Raw genomic sequence first — 18,885 nt, 5'->3', positions numbered from 1 at the left:
AATTTTTATGATCATATTTGGATTCTACGACTCAAAATGTTTTTGAATTGCGATACGATGATTTTTAAGGGAGTTATGAGCAATTAAAGTCAAAATGCTCATTTCTTATTCAATTCGCGATAACTCAGTAAGAGAAGTGTATAACTCAATAACTAATCAAGTAAATCTTAAAGAATTATGTATGAAATAAGTATAGGAAAGACTGAAGAATGTAATAAAATTAGAAAAAAAATTGCTAATATAATAAAAATAGCACATGCACATTGCTATTTTTAGTTACAGCTTATCTATAGTAAAACTTATCACAATAAAAAAGTGTACAAGTTAGAAACTTGCACATTGCTTCCTCATAATTAGAGATTGTTAGCATTGTTTCTATTCATAGTCAACTTGTTTTTAAAGTAGAGAAATATAATTATGAACATAAAATAGTATGACTTTTGTAAACCTAGTACTTCCACCAATAAAAAAAAGTTTAGATCTATGGCATAATTAAGTGCTAATTTTGTGCTAATTTATTGTTCTAGAAATTGTGCTAATTTATTGTTTTCCAAATTTTGTGCTCTTATCAATTTGCTGGAAATAAATAGCAAGAGTAGAAGTGCTGACTTCATGTTAAACTAGCATCTCCACTCCTGAAAACTAAGTATAGGAAACCGTAAAGAAAAAAATTAATATACCAGAATTTTGTGCTTTCAAAATATCCCAATCCAGAATTTGGTACTCATCGTTTAATCTAAGAAAATCCATGAAGAATGTGATCACAACAGGAGTAAAGTGTATAATTTAAATGAATTGGTTTGCCAGGTCGGATTTAGTCTTAAGCCGGTTCTACAATACGTCGCAAACGATATGGCAACTGCTAGTTGAAAAGTGTTATTTCTAATTGCCGATTGCCAGTTACTGTCAAAAGTTACTCGCTAAAAAAGTTAAAAGTTTGACAACTCTCTTTTGACAACTGCAATTGACAAGTGCAACGTGAAAATAACATTTTTCAATTAGCAGTTGCCATTGTTTGCGACGTATTGTAGAACCAGTTTTAAAATAACACTAAAATTATGTGCTTTTAAAATATGCAAATCCGGAATTTGGTGCTTCTTTAGCTTAAGAAAATTTTTAAAGAGTGTGGTCACGACAAGAATAAAGTTCATTAAAGCAATTAGTTGCTGGGTCAAATTTGGTTTTAAAATAACACTACAATTATGTGCTTTTAAAATATGTAAAACTGGAATTTGTTGCTCATTGTTTAACTTAATAAAATGCATAAGAAGTAAGTCACAAGAGTAAAGTACATTAAAGCAATTAGTTACTGGGTCGACTTTGTTACTAAAATATTGCTAAAATTATATGCTTTCAAAATATACAAATCTGAGAATTTGGTACTTGTTGTTTAACTTAATAAAATCTATAAAGAATATGGCGGTGCTAGCGTCATTTAGTTTAAACAACAAGCACCAAATTCTAGATTTGCATATTTTAAAAGCATATAATTTTAGTGTTATTTACTAGCTTAACGTGAAGTCAGCACCTCCACTTTTGCTATTTATCTCCTGCAACGTGATACAAAATTCGGGACTAGAGCAATCAATTAGCATAAAATTAGCACTTAATTATGCCATAAACTCGAATTTTTTTTAGTGATGGGGATGCTAGGTTTACAAAGGTTGGTAATTCGCCGTGGTTCATTCGCGTGGTCAAGAAAATTTCCAATTTACATGCTCGTATAGGTGGTGAAAGATTGAATGACCGGAGGAATACGACTTCAATGTTGTTGCTATGCGGAAAGCTCGAAGAGAACGCTTTTCTATTTTTTGTTAGAAAATCGACAAAAGAGAGAAGCATATTATCGGAATCATTAGGCAGCAACTCTGACAGGAAGGAAAAGGCTTTACTGAGCTTGATTTGTAGCATCGATCTGGGAAATTGTGTATAAATTCGTGCGAACGTAACCGTGTATACGAAACCACGTGCGAACGTAATGTCACCCACGCGGCGTCGCGGCACGGCGCGCGGTGGCGGTATCCAACGGCAAAAGATGGCTGGCTGATTTTTTCGGCGCGCGGGTTGCCAGCGGCAACATGCTTTTATCACACAGGATCACGTTTGTAAAACGGCGTCTGCCGAGCGAAGGAAAAATCGTACTCACCAACACGATGATGTTTCATCCTGAGGCTGGCGGGCTGGATCAAAGTCCTACGGTTGGTCGTTTTACGATCGCTCGACGGAGTGAAAAGCTGTCAAATAGAAAATAATGCGGTCAAAAGTTAACGAATGTCGGGACGCGGTCGCGAGGGATGCCGCAAACGTCGTCGCCGCCGCCGCTGTCGTCGTCGACGGCACGAATTAACGTCGAAATATCACGGACGACGAGCGCACGCTTCCACCTTCAGGAGGCACCGCGTTAAACGCGAAACGCCGAAACGCACGTGTCGCCGAAACGTCTCTCGCGAGATCCATCTTACGTGAAGTCGCGGCTTGGTGTACACGGCGTGATGCGCGCGCTTCTCCCGCGCTCGCGGCTTTTGCTTCGCGGTAAAGACGCCGCCGCCGCGTCGTCGCGTGGCGTACAACTAAATAAAGAAATTACGAGCCAACACTTACCGGAACGTGAGATATCGTGTTCACGCTTCTTCTCTCGATTTCGTCCCGATGCTGCAGTGCCAATTGCTCATGCCTCGTCTCTTCGTTGGTGTACGATGCTACCGCTATTGCCACTGACAGGTCGGTTGACAGCTAAACACAGGCAACACAGCGACGAGCGTGTGCGTGCATCGAAACCTCGAAACGCGGCGACGCTTAGCGCTGACGGCGGCTCGGCGTATATAGTTGAAAGAATGTCAAAACTCACGCAGCTGTCAAAGCTCGTAGCTATCGCGTGTGGCGCCACCTGTAGAGTCATCGATACACTTTTATAAATGGTCGAACTCGCGGGAGATGAGTTTAGAGATCGCTAAACCAATAAGCATCCAGCATAAAGTCGCCATATTGATTTACATAAGATACTCATTGGTCCAGCGATCTTATGCTATGCTTATGCAGTCTATGCAATTTTGTGTGCGATGGCCTTTATATTTCAAGGTTGCGTTCGAAAACGTAATCTGTCACCTGAGTGCACACGAGTATACTCCCTTCTCTTTCTATCTCAGCGAGTTAGAAGGAGAAAGGAGTATATACCCGTGTGTACCCGAGTCCCGGGTGACGTTTCCCTAACCTCTGAAAACATAATATATTTTTTAATTGCAAAATATTGTCGAGAAGATTTGTGTCAAAAAACTGGAGCCTAGTTGGAGACACGATGATAGGAATGTGCCTATCCCAAATTAATTAAAAAAAAAAAAGCGGAATATTGTATAAAGGTCAAAAAAAGGAGTCAGATTTGTGTTAAAAAACTAGAGTCGATTGGAGATAAGGTGATAAGACTAGACTAGTCTTATTACAAACATTAAAAAAAAAAGTAAAATATTGTGTAAGGAGTGTAAATTTTTTAATTAAATTCACATTCAATCATGAGGAGGAACACGGACACTCGTATTAGCGGAACGAACGTAATTTTAGTACCGTATCAAGAAAAACACGTTATAAAGTTTGTATTGTTGCATGTAAACTATCTCTTTTTAACATTTAATCGGATGTGCCCTTACGACTGATACGCCGTCTCGGAAATCATGTTCAGGTATCACGAGTGGATGAAAAATCCTACATTGCAGTATTTGACGAGCTCCGAGCCGTTGACATTGGATGAAGAATTCAAGATGCAGAAAAGGTGGTTGGAGGATGAGGACAGTAATTATCATCTAGACCTAGACTAACAGAGGCTTTTACACTAATACAAGAGAAGATATGTAATTCTGGGCATTGACTTGAAGTGTGTGTAACATTTTACACCCATTGTTTTTTTCTTCTCATACTATTTTAAATATATGTGGATAGAAAGTCCTGCGCATTTTTTTACATTCACAAGTATATGCAATCAAAGCCATAATATTATTTCTACGTTTTGTATGTATATTTATATATTAAAAATATTTTACACAATATATCATCTAATATAGATGATAAAATATAGATCTAAAAATCCAAATATATAAAAAACATGTGTTTTAATACACAATGCCAAAAAGAAATGAATGCTAAGGGGTTATGAAAAAAGAAGACAATAGGTATAAACTACTAATGTGTCATGCCGAGAATTACAAATTTTTGAAAGCTCTAGGAAAAACTCTAATACTTTAGAAGTACTTTTAATAACTCGCTATATAATAGTTACTCACTTTTAGGTGATTTTCATACAATTTTGTGCTTGTGTTTTTATGTTGTAGAATGCACTTTCATTATTCTTGATAAACATGGCTACCTGCAAACCGGAAGTGAAGTAGGTATGTATCTTTGGGTGCGATCTACTTGGCGCTCCGGACTGCTCCAGACGCTCTTGGAAACATTTCATCCTTGGCTGCATTCCGATATTTACTGTCAGTACTGCAAATCTATATTTTACGTCACGTATACTATAGATTTTCAGTACTGAAAGTTGCTGACAGTGAATATCGGAATGCAGCCCTTGTTGTTTGAAGCGTCTAATGGATCGCATGTTTTGGAGCGTTTTTCTTCTCTTTCTTTCTTCATTGAAAGAAAAGAGAAGAGGAATGTTGAGAGAAGGTGCAGCCTTCGTGTCATATCAATCAATCCCTCTTTCGACCGATTCGTTTCAGATGCCATGGCGGGGGACACCAATCTGTTTCTCCACAACTCGCAAGAATTATGTATCGCCGAAATAGAAATTATGATAGCCGACGAGGCAAGTCGGGGCAAAAGGAGGGGTTGGGAATCTGTTATTCTAATGTTACTCTATGGTAATTCGGCCGTACGATAACGATTATTGGACTAAACACACCTCTTTATGATTTATATTTATTTTCGTAACAGGCGCCGAAACGTTGAATATTAATAAATTTTGCGCCAAAATCAAATTAGACAATGCAGTGAGCATAAGAATGTTTGAGAAACTTGGTTTCCGAGAGGTGGGTTAAACGGCGTGACTTTCCGTCGCGCATTTAGCATTAAATGTCCATTAAGTCCAATTTCTTCGAGATCTTAATAGTTCAATGTAGTTATATTTACGATTTAACATTTTTGTTTAAATTAAAAAATAAAATAGACTACAAGTTGTCTAAGTCACGCGCAGAAAACTAGCCATTTTTTAACGGAAATAACTAACTATAAATAATGACTATACAGACAAAATTATAATTTAGGTAGAAAGAAGTGAAGTGTTTCAAGAAGTTACCCTGGAGAAGGAAGCGTCTTCTGATTGGATAAGTTGGTTGCATTCCGAACTACAAGCCATTATGCCTAATTAACTATTACTGTTATTACAGCAAATTTATAATAATTGATATATTTATAATTGTACGACTTTATAGAAAAATGTATAGAAAAAAATATTCAAAATATAAGAAATTTTTAAAATATAAAAATTCAACGCATACGTTTCTCCTCCCTGCAATGTACATCGTAATAGGGATTTGGGAAAAAGAGGGAGAGGAGAGGAAAGAATGCTGATGCGATACAATTGACATAGTTGAGTCATGATTGAACGTGATTGAGTCTAAATGCTTAGTGTGGCTTTCATACGCCAGTATCAGCGTCACTCTTCGAAGCGGCAATATCCAATTTCTTATTCAACACTAGTAAAACACTACGACAGAGTATCCATCTTATTTGATAACGCGTATCAAATAAGCGTGATAAGCGTAAAAAACGTGAAACAAGTGATAGAAGTCGCGGCTGTAGTAAAAAGTAAGACTGTATTAAAGTAAAAATAAAGTATGTCGTTGACAAAGGCTTTTCGAATTGTGAATAGTGTTATGCAAAAAAGGCCGTTGTTGTTTAATTCGATGGTGTACGGTTTCTTCTACACGAGCGCTGAGTTCATCCGACAGAGCTTCAGTAAGATGTCCAAGGTGAAATTCTCGAATTTCGGGATTCTTTTACGAGTAAAATTCTTTCTACATTATTCATGCTAATGAGCGGATCGTAATCTTGTAGCCGATACAGCCGATTGCCGCGGAGCCCGAAATTTCTCCTAATGTCAAAGGACCAATATTAATTCAAGTACAAAAACTTTGCGAGACGTTAGATCTGATAGATAAAAGTGCTGATTCGACGACCTACAACTGGCCGCAATTGAAGAGATACGCGATCTTCGGCTGCCTCTTGGCCGGACCGATGCTACACGGATGGTATTTCGGCAATGTTTTCATTAAGTTGTTTTCAAAGTACTTGTACAATTTCGTAATGAACTTACGAATTAATTTTAGATATTAACGACAGGTACAAATGGCTCGATACGTTCTACAGTGGAAAAACCACGAAGATCGTGTTAAAAAAACTCTTCGCGGACCAATTTATCTTGACCCCACCATTACTTATCTTGTTCTTTATCAGTTCGTATCTTTGAACGCTTCACGTGAACGTTACTTAAGTAAATCTTTTTCACAGCTTAATCTGCTTCACAAATCTTACAGGTATGAGTTTAATGGAAGCTAAGCCGGATCTCCTTCGAGAGTGCAAAATTAAGTTCGTGCACACTTTTCAGGTTCGTTTCCGAATTAAAAAATTAATACATTACGAAAATTATATATAATCTTTGTTTTTCAGACTTCGTGCGGCTATTGGTTGCCGGTGCAATTTGTGAACTTTCTATTAATTCCGCCGTCTTTTCGAGTGATATATGTCAGTGTTGCTGCTTTCTGCTGGGTCAACATTTTATGTTACTTGAAAAATTTACCCGTTTCCGAACACGAGCAGAAAGTAGAACACTGAGATTTTTCATATGCATGCATATCCAAGTACGTACCTGAATAATTAATTACTAATTCGTTAACGAGTCCGATTTCTCGATTTTTTACGTGATAATATCATTCCGTTTCTACTGTCAATAAAACATTTTCAGAAATGTCAAAATATTGAATGCACAATTAGCACATGTATAGACAATTCATCGTTTAATATTTACTTCCGATTATTTCATTTATGGAAATAGCTTAGGATCAAATAATTCTTTAGAGGAAATAATGAAAATGAGTGATAGGCCCTCAGAATTTATTTTGTATGTACAGATTGTGTATCGTTATCACTTTGTGGCCTTATAAATCGTGGTCTAAATAAACCAGCTAAGAAAATAAAAAAAAGGAGAAAAGAAAATACTGCGAATCCGTGAATCTTTAAAATAATGTCTATCCTAAAGCTAGGTTTACCGTTCAATAGATTGTTCACAAGAGATTAGATCAAACTTCTGGAAGAGAATTCCTTTTGGTGTTCCGAACGTTATACTGTCAAGAGACAAGTATCACGCATATTATTGCTAAGTAAAAATTCCTTGTAATGTTGTTACGACATACTGCCTGCCTACTCGGTTCGATCGTAAGCGACACAAGTATTTATTTCGACGCAAGAGCGTTACCGAGGAGCGGTTGGTGCTTGCAGTTTATCCACGTTGATCAACATCTTCGAGCAGTCTTATGCGTATGTTTCTATACTACATTAACCGTGCGCAAGTTAAATACATGACTCAACAGCAACAAGATGAGTAAGTAAACCGAAGCTATATGCGCCATTACGCCTGCATGCTGAGTCATGTATTTATTTCGGCAATTCGATTCGAACGAATACCGGTGAATAATTAAGAAAGACGTCTAAGAGGAATCCAGCCCTATCTCGTGGACGAAAATATATTCATTGTTCCGCTTGCTGTGCGCTTTCTTACGAGTCTCGCCGCTACTGTAAATGAAAACCAACGTACACATTCGTATTTCTTTGGGTTAAAGTTTTTATACGTTCCGGGTACCGGCTTACCGGTCGCGTCCTGTGGCGTTAGCGGTTTATCTATTACTTTTTGGATCACGTTGATCCATTGCGATCTGTCTTCATCGCTTTGCGCAGAGAGCAGGTAAGTTCTATCAGGTGTCTCGAGAGTAAACGAAAATCCTTGATCCCTAGCACCTGGCGGTACGCCGGTCTTTACCGCAAAACCTTCGGAACCATGTCCCAGGAAGATTTCACCTTTTGGATGGGCGTCCTTAAAAGGTAGAGAGGAAGATGTAGATCGTTTAAGTAACAAGCGATTCAATACAAGTAAAAATTAGAACGTACCATAGGATCGTCATGATACATGAGTTTTCTACCGTCTAACGTAAACCATCTTTTTTTGTAAGCGTCTGTATGTCTCGGACCAGTTTTCCATAGGAAGCCTTCGCGCGGAAAATCCCTCGTGAGTTGCGACAGTAACTCGTTCTCACTCGCACCCGGATACGCCACTTGTAAACGGTGCAGCTTCGCACACCTGATGGCGAGGTACCAATTCGTGATTACTTCCGGATCCTCGTGATACACGTAGATATGTCTCGTCGTACCATCCTTCATAAAGGACAACTGAAGACTGTTCTGATTGCCAGTTTTCGATGGCGCGAACGCCACATTTAGTTCAGATATCCTTAGAACAGCTTTGGGTTCCTTGAAGTAAACGTGAGATTATGTATTTGCACCCTCGTGAACTTATTAAATTCATCACTATCTTACTCAGGTTACCTTATTTTCCTTAACGTGATACTTGAGTGTGTCCTCCGCCTCGCAGAGTACAAATTTACGAGGATGGTAACGCGAATCTTCCTTTCCACGTTTCATTAAAAATCCTTCCATGAATCCTGACACATAGTGATTTTGTCTTTCGGGGTGACAAAATTCCTCCCTCTCGTACTTTGCCCTTATCCACTGTTCAACTAAAACTCTATAATAAGTTTTGTAAATTACTTTCTAAGGTAATTCAATCACTTTATATAATATTGATTCAAATAAAAATACTATTTAAAATACTAATTAAAATATGATACAACTGCCAGATGATAACCATATCATAAGGCGATAACTAAAACAGGAAAACCACAGATGGCTCGATAACTCACTGTGGGGCATCTGGGCTTGGTCTACGGTAACAAGAGGGTACACGTTCCTCGTAATGCAATCTCGCCGCGGCATTACCCACTTCGCGTATCCTATTCACTTGAGAATCTTCCCATCTGTCTAACTTTAAGTGCTTCACTTTCGAAATATGTGCTCCCATAGACCTGTGTACACCGGCGCACCTCGTGCAAACGAATATACCTATATTGTAAGATGCCCATTCTGGATCTGAAACGTAATGACAGCCCAGTCAGTGACGATAGTGACGCTGTATAAGAAGAAAGAAAGAAAGAAAGGAAGAAGAGATATTGTGTATGTATTCCCAATAATCAAGAATACAACTTTCATCGTTTCGTTTCAAGCGTACTATCGCTAACGATATCATCGAGTCCGGTCGTCGTTGGAATTCGTGACGCCGCACAAATCAAATATCAGGCGTCACGAGCCGTGACCGTTCTCGCGCGACGCTACATTATGTAATCGTAATATTTAATATCGCGATAAAAACAAACATTCCGACGTCGCGGGACAAACGCCGGGAGGTTAAGGACGCACGTCGCGGCTGAATGTGTCTCGCTCGGCCGCGACGGCTCAGGTAAATGGGAGCTCTTTTACGGAACACACTCACTCTTGGCCCCGCAGTCCGCACACACGTTGTTCCCAGGCTTTTTCAGGAGTTCCGCCAGCAACTTCTCATTCGCATCAGCCATCTTAAAACATTGGCGAACGTGGGCGACGTTCATATACCGTGAACAGAGAGAAATCTGAGAGAGGCCATCCGCCCATCCCGGCCTTTTTCGTGTGTTGCATTTTCCGACGCGCCGCCTGAGAAAGTGCAACTCAACTACGTCGTTTCGCTCGGTAACCGCACATGGTTTGCGTCCATGCTAATGGTTCGTGTCCGAACTAGCCAGCTGGAGGGCATATTCTGGCCGCGGCGGCCGCGCTCGGCAAGCTTCGAGCGAGGAGAGAAGGACAGACAATTCTCAATTCCCAATTCCCAATTCTCAATTCTCAATTCCCAATTCCCAATTCTCAATTCTCAATTCTCAATTCTCAATTCTCAATTCCCAATTCCCAATTCCCAATTCTCAATTCTTAATTCTCAATTCTCAATTCCTAATTCTCAATTCTCAATTCTTAATTCCCAATTCTCAATTCTCAATTCAATATTCTATTTAGGTACTCCGAAATGCACGTTTGGCGAAAGAATGAGCGTTGTTTATCATTACCTCGATTCTGCAGATGCATACTTTATACGATCTGGTATGCACGAGTTTGATGATGTTACCCAGCGATAATCCCGCTGGCGGTTTATTTTCGTCAAACAAGATAGTTTTATTTTCCTGCGTTTTCAATTTAATCTTCTCTTTACAATTTGAATGTAAATAACAGTTTGATCGAACAGTTTCCATAAATTCTTTCATAGGCTCTCATGGACAGACAGGGAAAAAGTCTAATTTTAAGAAGGAAGCTAATTGTGATTTTACGCAATTAGATTTCAAGTTATTCTAACATCGAGCACTTCTGGGTAACCAGAAAGATCTAATCGCTGCGATTACAAATCTAACTATATGCATTAGCTAAAACAAGACAAGAATGCTATTTTTTTCGAGATAATTCCGATATCGAGGACAAGAAGACGTTAGACAAGGAAAACAGGACTGACGAGTTGTAATCTTTGTTTTTCATTTTACGAGCGATTAATATTTAACGAGAAACACACATCACCTTATCTCTTGCCCACCATGGTCGCAGATGGCACAAAAAGAGTTAGTACACAATATTAATCATATATACGGACAAACAAGCGTATTATTTGACAAACGATCGAAATCATCGGCTCTACGTGATAATACGAGATCGAAGTAACGCGATAAAGTATAACAAATAGAATAGTTCACTCTGGCATTGAACTCTTACAATTTTGCGATTTTCACAATCGCAATCGTCGAACGGGCAACGCGTTCGCGGTCTCGCGCACTTCGTTTTCTCGACGGTTTCTCGGTGAAAGCTGACTGAAGTACCTGAAACAGAATTTCGTGTTCGTCATAGTTCAGTGTAGTGGAGGTCCTTGAAAGTAGCGAGAACATTTTTTATCGATACATCACACTTCACATTCTTATCGTTTAAACAAATGCTTTATTCCCTATAGAAAAATATATCACAAGAATCAATCCGTTTAGAGATAATACAAAACTTGAACACATAACGCTCTCCCATTTCTGGACAAGTAGAGTTTTTAAACGTAGCACAGTAAGTCAAGAGCCGGACAAAAATCCCCATTTTTGCATTTATTTCCAAATTTATTTCGTAATATATTTTTGTTTTCCTTACTTCTTGATATAATATTTTGCATCAACATAAGTTCTTCCATGGTGTTCTTGTTCTCATTCAGTATAGGTATTAATAAATGTAAATCGCAATTAAAATTGTGTAACTCTCATATACAGAATATGTACATGTGTATTTTATAATTATATTATTGAATGTAAGCTTTAGGGCTTAATATTTGTTTATGAAGAGTCTTATCAATGGTTACACTATTTATGAAGAGTTTTATTGATATTTACATTGTTTGGAAGCACGTTGCAAACACTTGGTTAACCCTCTACTGACAAAACATTTTATATAAATACTTAAAAAACTATAATGGAAACGTTTGAGACGATGTTATTAAAAACGCCATTTAAAAATTTCATAAGAAAAACATGGCCGTGAACAATTCATAAACAATTCCATTTAAATTTACATCTCATATACAATTTATTAAATATTTTAAAATTCACATGAAACATTCTACTAAACATTTAAGCAAACATCTTATAAACATATTTTCGCCAGGGGATTTGCGTGAACCTCATTTTCCAGGGATTTCATCCCATATGCACGCACGCACATTTAGCACATATAGCAGAGAGAGTTTGGAGTCTTTAAATATTGCGAGTGACGAATCGTAGGGTCGTTATCTCTGCTGACACACACACAACCAAACAAACATACAAACATGCACAAGGGTCAAATCCTCGTCACGTCCACGTCATTGATCCTAAATAGAGCCGAGAGCGGGGATTTAACGGATACTTTTGAGGTAAAATTCGAATTCAGCGACCTCAAAAACTCTCTGTAAAAATGCATTTTGTCACATGAAGTTTTGTCCAACTTTTGACCGATTTCGGCCCACTGTGCCTAGCGTAAAACGGAACTATAATATATATATAATTCCAATGTAAGTTTTTTAAAAAGATTTTTATTTTTATTTTAGATAAAATATCTGTATCTCCTCTTTTTATAAACTGTAATAGAACAGTCTACATAAATACTTGTTAACTTTAAAACAAAAAATTGATTTGTTTAAAATAAACAAAAGACAACAGAAGTGACATCACTCATATTCTACTTCACAATTTTATCTTTTATACAATTTTAAATAAATGTTTACTTTTAAGAATAAAAAATTAATTTGTTTAAACAAAAGATAAAAAGAGTGACTCATATTCTACTTAATTTTGTGAGCAGAAAATGTAACAAAACGCGCGTCATAAAAGCGAGTTCTTTCTTCACGAATTACAAACGTGGTCCGTGACATCTTCTTAGTCACCCGTCAGTTGTAATTCACGTTATATCGTAAATGTAAATATCCGAGTAACAAGTAACAAGCGAAATGTATGCGGCGTCGATTTTACGGAGTCCTTTATTTCCGTCGTGAACGTTTATGGACAGCGCCGAAGACAACGGCGATGATGAATTGCGCCGTTCGGTCGCCTGCGATCGAGATCCTTTGCGAATGACTCGCAAAAGATGATGTAAACCAATTATATTTTAACGCTTAATTTATTTCGTAACAAACAATACGCGTGCGCATCAGATACGACGATAATGCGCTTGTTTTGCGATGCACGATTCGTGCAGCACGAATACCATCGGCAAGTGTTGCTTTCCCGATGCCATTACGTCAGATATTCAAATTCGACGTAATTACGTTCGTCAAAGAATAGAAAGAAAAAAAACTACGTGAAATAAACGTGTGGGAGTATCGCAGACGCTGACAAAGGATCCCACAACTCTGATGAATCTGTGCACGAAACGAGTGACTTGAAAAAAGGGTCGGTCAACGGAATCCCGTTTTGTGAAGTTAGAAATTCCTTACCTTTAAAATCCTTCCTGAAGGATTCCTGAATTTCTTTCGATATATTCTTACTTGTTTTCATTTCAATCAAACGATTTATAAAAGAGCCAAGATTGTTAAAGCTAATTCTTAATTTGCAAAAATGTATATTTAACTCTTTCTCAACATATTTCAATTCATTCTTTTTTTCGCGGAAACACATGACATCAGCAAAAAAAATGAGTAATACATTGACGTTATGGAATTTTGCAAGGCCGTAAAAGAGAAAATATTAAACGATAAGTGAATTAAAAGAAGAAGCAACGAAGCGAACAGCAAAAACAAGGAAATATTTATATCGGTTAAACTGAAAACATTTGCGATTCTGGTAAGAACGAAATGATTTACAATTACGATAACTCACCAACTTTAATATATTTTCTGTTTCGGTAACTTTTAGTGTTCTCCGGTGCTTCTAAGAATATGCTTCTAAGAATAGAAAAAGGTGACGAAATAGAAGAAAAACTCAAATAAAATGTTTTGTATTACTACTTACTTATCATTTAACTCTGTTTACTGTATGTCTATCAACTCATGCTTATTAGTGTCACGTTAATTTAAATTTACTTTTAATTAATAATATGGATACACACAAAAAAATATCGTAGTCAAGGAAAGCAATTATTTTATTTTATTTGTTTTAATTTAAGTAATAGTTTTATTCAACAAAAAATATTTTTTTAATAATAGTTTTAAGATATACCTGGCTTAAGATATACAAGTCTTAGAAAAGCTCAATATTTTGTGCTCAAAAGAAGAATTTATTCTTCTTTTAAGAATATTATAAAATTTTATCGAAGAAAATGAATATAGTTTGGAAGAAAGAAAGTTATTCTTGTATATATTATGTATTATATTATAATATTATAATATTATTGTATATATTATGAATTCTTGCTTTAAGTAAATCCATTCTCAATTCAAATAAATATATTTATTTTAGAGAGTTCCCCCGTAGCCCTCGGCGGGGAACAGGTAGATAAGTTGAGAAGTGGTAAAAGGACGAAGAGAGAGATGGAGGTGCAGGGTTGAAGGAATGTGAGGGAGAAGTTGAGAGGAGGACGAGAGATTGCAGGAGATGAGGCTGAGGGTGACGTGGAGCAGCCGGAAAATGCGGGATTTAAATATCTACACTAATTTCTTCGTAATTTCTGAATGTACAGATGCTGCAAAAATGATACAATGGAACTGTAAAAATAATCATCATTCGGTTATCTTCTATACGTTGTACATATATAATCATAACGCATTGATAAGAGAGTAATCTTAATTAAACACCGCACGCCTCTTGTTACAGAAACGTTATCTCCGATCTACGAAACCCGCAATAAGATCTCTTTTCTCTCGCACGCGCGAAGATCTGTCAGAAAGCGTGATGACAGGGGCTTCCCCTCACCGGGGAATTCTCGCGGGAGAATAATAGACGATAACATGGGGAACCGCGCGCGAAGGAAGATAATCATATGCGAGAGATACGACGACGTCATCCGGCATTCTGACCGATTATTCGATCGTCGTTAACTGCATTCCGGACTCGGATGCCCTCTCTCTCTCTCTCTCTCTTCATTTCGTATAGCATCACGCACGTAATCGGGATGAAAACGTAGGTTTGCTCGCGGAGGAGGTCATTTTGACGAAACCCGATTAATATTAATCGATGTTAACTCAGAATTCGTAGAATTGCTAACAGCAAGATTGCTTTAAACATCGATTAAAGTTAATCGAAGTTGGGTCGAAACGTCCTCCGCTGCTCAGTGCTCTTCCCCACCACGAAGGTAATCCTGAATGGCCTCCGACGGAATCCTCTGATGCCTCATGCCTCGCTCGTGCGTGCATTCCACCCAGCTCGGTGCTTCGTCGTGAGAATCCCTTCTGCCGGGTACCTCTTTAAAGTCACCGGCGCGTCTTCGGCGTCACTACTCCGCCTCCGGCATCGTTCGGCGTCGCAGGTTCAGAGATCCAACCCGGTGTGGTCCATCCGTGCCTCGACTATACGCCCGGCGCGTGGTCTATCCTCCTCTATCCATCGCGCGCGAGAACTGTAAACATTCTGAAAATTATCTAATACACCACGCCCGGCGATCGTTATCGCGGATTGCAAGGTGCTTCTCGCGAGTGTGTGTTGATTCACGGCGAATCTTGGGAACGACGACGCGTTGCATTGTCTGTTGACGTTCTGTCATTTCATTAGACAACGTGTCTCGTCCATCAGACATCATTTATGGCTCTTGATTTGACCAATTATCTCGATTATATCGTAACGTTTTACAATGACATTCGTTCCTCGTTGACGTGATCACGAGGTTCGATCAGGCGTTTCGTGATCAGTGTTCAGTTTCCGCCGGCGCATTCCTCGGATTGATTGGCTGTCAGACCAGTGGGATACTCGTCGCTGAAAACGACGGGACGTTCGTCTTTCTCGTTGAGAAATCTGTGATTAAATTCTGCAAGATTCGGGTAAGAAAAGAAATAAATACTGAACGATACGCGCCTATAAATACCCTCACAAAAATGTAATACTGTAAATGATTATTTGGCTAGTGATTAATTACTTATTTTGAGTATTAACAGCAATGTTAACAGTGCTTTTAATATTCAAAATAAATAATTAATCACTAGCCAAATAATCACTTACAGTATTATGTTTTTGTAAGGGATACAAAAATGAAAAGACCTCTCGGAATGTTATCATCGTATGTCCCGGATTATTTATGCATCGTGCTGTATTTATATATAAACAATCAGATTAGAAAAAAAATTGTCTCGTGAAGTTAGAAATTCCTATAGTCTTCGGTTTAATGAGCTTTAAATTCTTTTTCTTTGGGATATTTCAAAGAATAACAGTCTCGTTAAGAACTGAATCGGAATTAAGTAGTAGCAATGGAATGAATTCTTGACTCGGACTGAAGATAAGGTGCATTAAAGTGGCGATTAAATCCCCGTCATTAGCATATTCTACTGCTACTGACACGACGATAATCGACGATAAGTCAAACGCATCCGAACGCGGTCCATGAATTATGCTGACGCTGCGTCTGAACCGCGTATGTGTATACGCGTATGTGGTGCTAAACAAAACTGACATGCATCTCGTATCGCATATTGAGTAATACGCGCGTGCTACTTACGGAACGCGACTCACGAGCGTTCACAAGTTTACGCGAACCTCATTACACGCACGAGGGTATTCCCCGGAATTCTCCCGGAACCGACGTAGGATGTGTGAGGGCGGTGTAAGAATTTGTAAAGTAAGAGATTGTGTTAAAATAGTTGTATATTACGATAGTTTTACATAAAACATCTACGAACTAACGCGTGATTACAAAATAGCAAATGCAAATAACTAAAACACAATTACAAGTTAGAAGTATCTATAGAATTGTCGAATAGAACGGCCACGTGGCGTATTTCTATAAGATAATGCAATATGACGCAATGTATTACAATAAGCACGTGGCGTGATACAATAGCGGATCTTCCCGAAGGTTCTGAATTTAGTGACGCACGTGGAAATAGGAAGGTTCTGGATGTGGAATTGGAAAGTTCTGGATGCAGAGATGCACGTGGAGATAGAAGGATTCAGTGGTTACCTAAGCTGGAGAGCCCGCGTCCGAGGTAGGATTGACCAGGGCGGCGAAATGTAAAATAAAATCCCGAATATCGCTCTCTTTCCAAGGCGAAAGCAGACGCCGAGCGTTTTTCGAAAATCGCGCGAAAACTTTTTGTCGATATATCGGGTACAGTAAAAATTAAAATTATTCTCTAGTATTAGAAATAAATACTAAAGAACGAATACGAAAAATTGTATATCCGGTAACAAAGAACAGGATTTTCATTTTTAACGGGTTTTTCTCTATTTTTCCTCGTGCAAGGGGATTCCCCGATGCTCGAGGGGCTCATCCGGTAAAATGCTAATACAAAGGTACGTGCGATGACTCCTAATTGCCGTTTGAAACCGTACAATCAGCCGGACCGCCGCGATAGCATTTAAAGTTGTCAGGTTTTTACCAGATTCGTGTATGTACGCGGTATTTCCAACAGTTTAACAATAACTCAATTGCGAGAGGAGTTGGAACGTGATGCCTACACTAAGATCGACTGAAAATAATTAATAACTTAATTATTAATAATTGTTAAGTTAATGTGGTTATTAACAATTCGCGATATGTTAATATTGATAAAATTGATGATATCGAACGTAATTGTTAGTAATTAAACTAATAAACAAATAAAAACTAAAAATATAAATAATCTTAGTAGCGATATTTTCTGTTATCTTCAATCTCGTATCTATATTAAGTAAGCGCGACTCTGTTTCTGGTTCGCGTAGTTAAAATTCGGCGAGAGATGCCGATTCGCGATTCGGGTACCAATTAATCAACAAGACATGATTGACAGTATAAAGTACGTTCTCATAATCGCTCCTACGTGCGAGCGATGCGTAATCGACCGACATACGTATTTACATATAAAGAGTCTGTTACGCAATTGTGTAATCATAGAAATATCGAGGTGGCGATATCAGCTGTTTAAATGGATTAACAGGCCGGAGAGAGAGAAAGAGAGAGAGAGAGAGACCAGAGGAAAAGGCAGGGGGGAAAAAATACCTGATGAATCTCCTCAAGGCGATGGAAACGTACTCATAGATAATTAAAAAGCGATTTAATTTGACGAGTAAACAGTGTGGGGAAAATCGTTTTTCGCGATAATTCCGTTCCCACAAATTCAATTTCCGACGAAGAATTTTTCCGGCGTTTAACGTTCGACTTAGTCGCAAAAATTCGCGAACGTTATGGTAAAAGTTATGGTAAATAGACAGACCGACGAATTCCTTATTCTTTCCAGGATAAACGATCGATCGCTCGCGCGATCAATCTCCTCGAACGTTTACCTTGAACGACACAGAAATCTCTTCCCCCTCTCCCGTCCCGATGACTTTTGACTTGTTTTTCCCCCTGCCGGAGGGTCACGCCTGTACTACACTTTCACTGCAGTCGATTCCTCGGTGCCTAGCACTGCCGCACATTTCAAAAGGCCGTTACTTCTTCCCGCGGCGTTCTCGTTAAGCTGTTCGCGTCGATTGCACCGAGCCGAGTCGACTAACGAACGAACACCGTTAAATCGCGCCACTGAATCGGCACGAGCGGAAAAGATCGGCGCGGTACGATCGCCGATTCCCACGTTCCGCACGAGCTTTTCGCAACGATTTCCTTTCGCCTCACTTCGAAGGGAAAAAAATATATATACCGATCGATGGATCGGCATCATCGCGCGCACGCCAGGCGACTTGCTCCATTCGTGAGGGAACACATGAGAACCGAAAGGATCGGATAGATTAAGATAACGGTTTCGGTATTACGAATAGAGATGTGTAATTTTGCGATATACTGCGATTTTTTTTCTTAAATCGCGATATGCAATTAAATTTTTAATCGTAAAATTGCACGATGTAAAATTGCACTAATAAAGTATTTATTATCCTATATATATCCTATATACATATATATTCATTAAATATTTATATAGGAAAATGGTAAAACAAAATGATTTAAATGTTATGAATGCACGTTTGGTTCCGATTATTGAATACTTATTATTAGCACGGTTTAACTAATCTATTTGAAAGTTCCTCTTTATTAATTCGTAAAAATCTCGTATTATAGAATGTGGTATTTAGGCCCGGTGTGTTGCACCAACGTCGCATAATATTTAACCCCTTAGCTTAACTTACTCTTCATCTCTTTCTAACTGTCTCCTTA

The 18,885-nt window shown here is 38.3% G+C and overlaps 3 protein-coding genes and 1 pseudogene across 5 annotated transcripts in view; 2 read left to right on the top strand and 2 right to left on the bottom strand.

Annotated features, from left to right (window-relative positions):
• Positions 1–2,845, bottom strand: part of LOC112463895 (homeobox protein TGIF2LX-like) — a 38,489-nt gene extending 35,644 nt beyond the window's left edge. The window contains exons 1-2 of the mRNA XM_025030577.1: positions 2,602–2,845; positions 2,147–2,234 (exon numbers count right to left, since the gene is read on the bottom strand). Coding sequence (XP_024886345.1) covers positions 2,147–2,165 — 19 coding nt within the window. The 5' untranslated portion in view covers positions 2,166–2,234; positions 2,602–2,845. The remainder of the gene's footprint in view (positions 1–2,146; positions 2,235–2,601) is intronic.
• Positions 2,846–3,068: 223 nt separating this feature from the next.
• LOC112463897 lies at positions 3,069–6,971 on the top strand (annotated as a pseudogene).
• A 113-nt stretch (positions 6,972–7,084) lies between these two features.
• Positions 7,085–9,728, bottom strand: LOC112463894 (arf-GAP with dual PH domain-containing protein 1-like). Of its 2 annotated transcripts, none has more exons than XM_025030574.1 (6): positions 9,587–9,728; positions 8,961–9,186; positions 8,587–8,785; positions 8,152–8,511; positions 7,855–8,077; positions 7,085–7,776 (listed from the first exon to the last, which is right to left on the bottom strand). In XM_025030574.1, exons 1-6 carry the CDS (start codon positions 9,699–9,701, stop codon positions 7,712–7,714), a joined length of 1,188 nt encoding a protein of 395 aa, XP_024886342.1. In that variant the 5' UTR covers positions 9,702–9,728; the 3' UTR covers positions 7,085–7,711. The 2 variants fall into 2 exon arrangements, with proteins under 2 accessions (XP_024886342.1, XP_024886341.1); XM_025030573.1 differs by having other exon boundaries at positions 7,085–7,779; positions 9,587–9,727.
• A 5,220-nt stretch (positions 9,729–14,948) lies between these two features.
• LOC112463892 (zinc transporter ZIP1-like) overlaps positions 14,949–18,885 on the top strand; it is a 19,251-nt gene continuing 15,314 nt past the window's right edge. The window contains exon 1 of one of the 2 annotated variants that reach the window (XM_025030570.1): positions 14,949–15,583. The gene's annotated coding sequence lies outside the window, so the exon portion shown is untranslated. Of the gene's footprint in view, positions 15,584–16,353; positions 16,375–18,885 lie in introns of those variants that run through there. The other variant, XM_025030572.1, reaches the window with a different exon arrangement.

The sequence above is a fragment of the Temnothorax curvispinosus genome, unplaced genomic scaffold (genome assembly GCF_003070985.1).
Source record: "Temnothorax curvispinosus isolate PA1 unplaced genomic scaffold, ASM307098v1 QBEX01013732.1, whole genome shotgun sequence".
Taxonomy (NCBI): Eukaryota; Metazoa; Arthropoda; class Insecta; order Hymenoptera; family Formicidae; genus Temnothorax; species Temnothorax curvispinosus.
The sequence above is the reverse complement of the archived record's forward strand: the minus strand, read 5'-3'. Positions and strand labels throughout refer to the sequence as shown.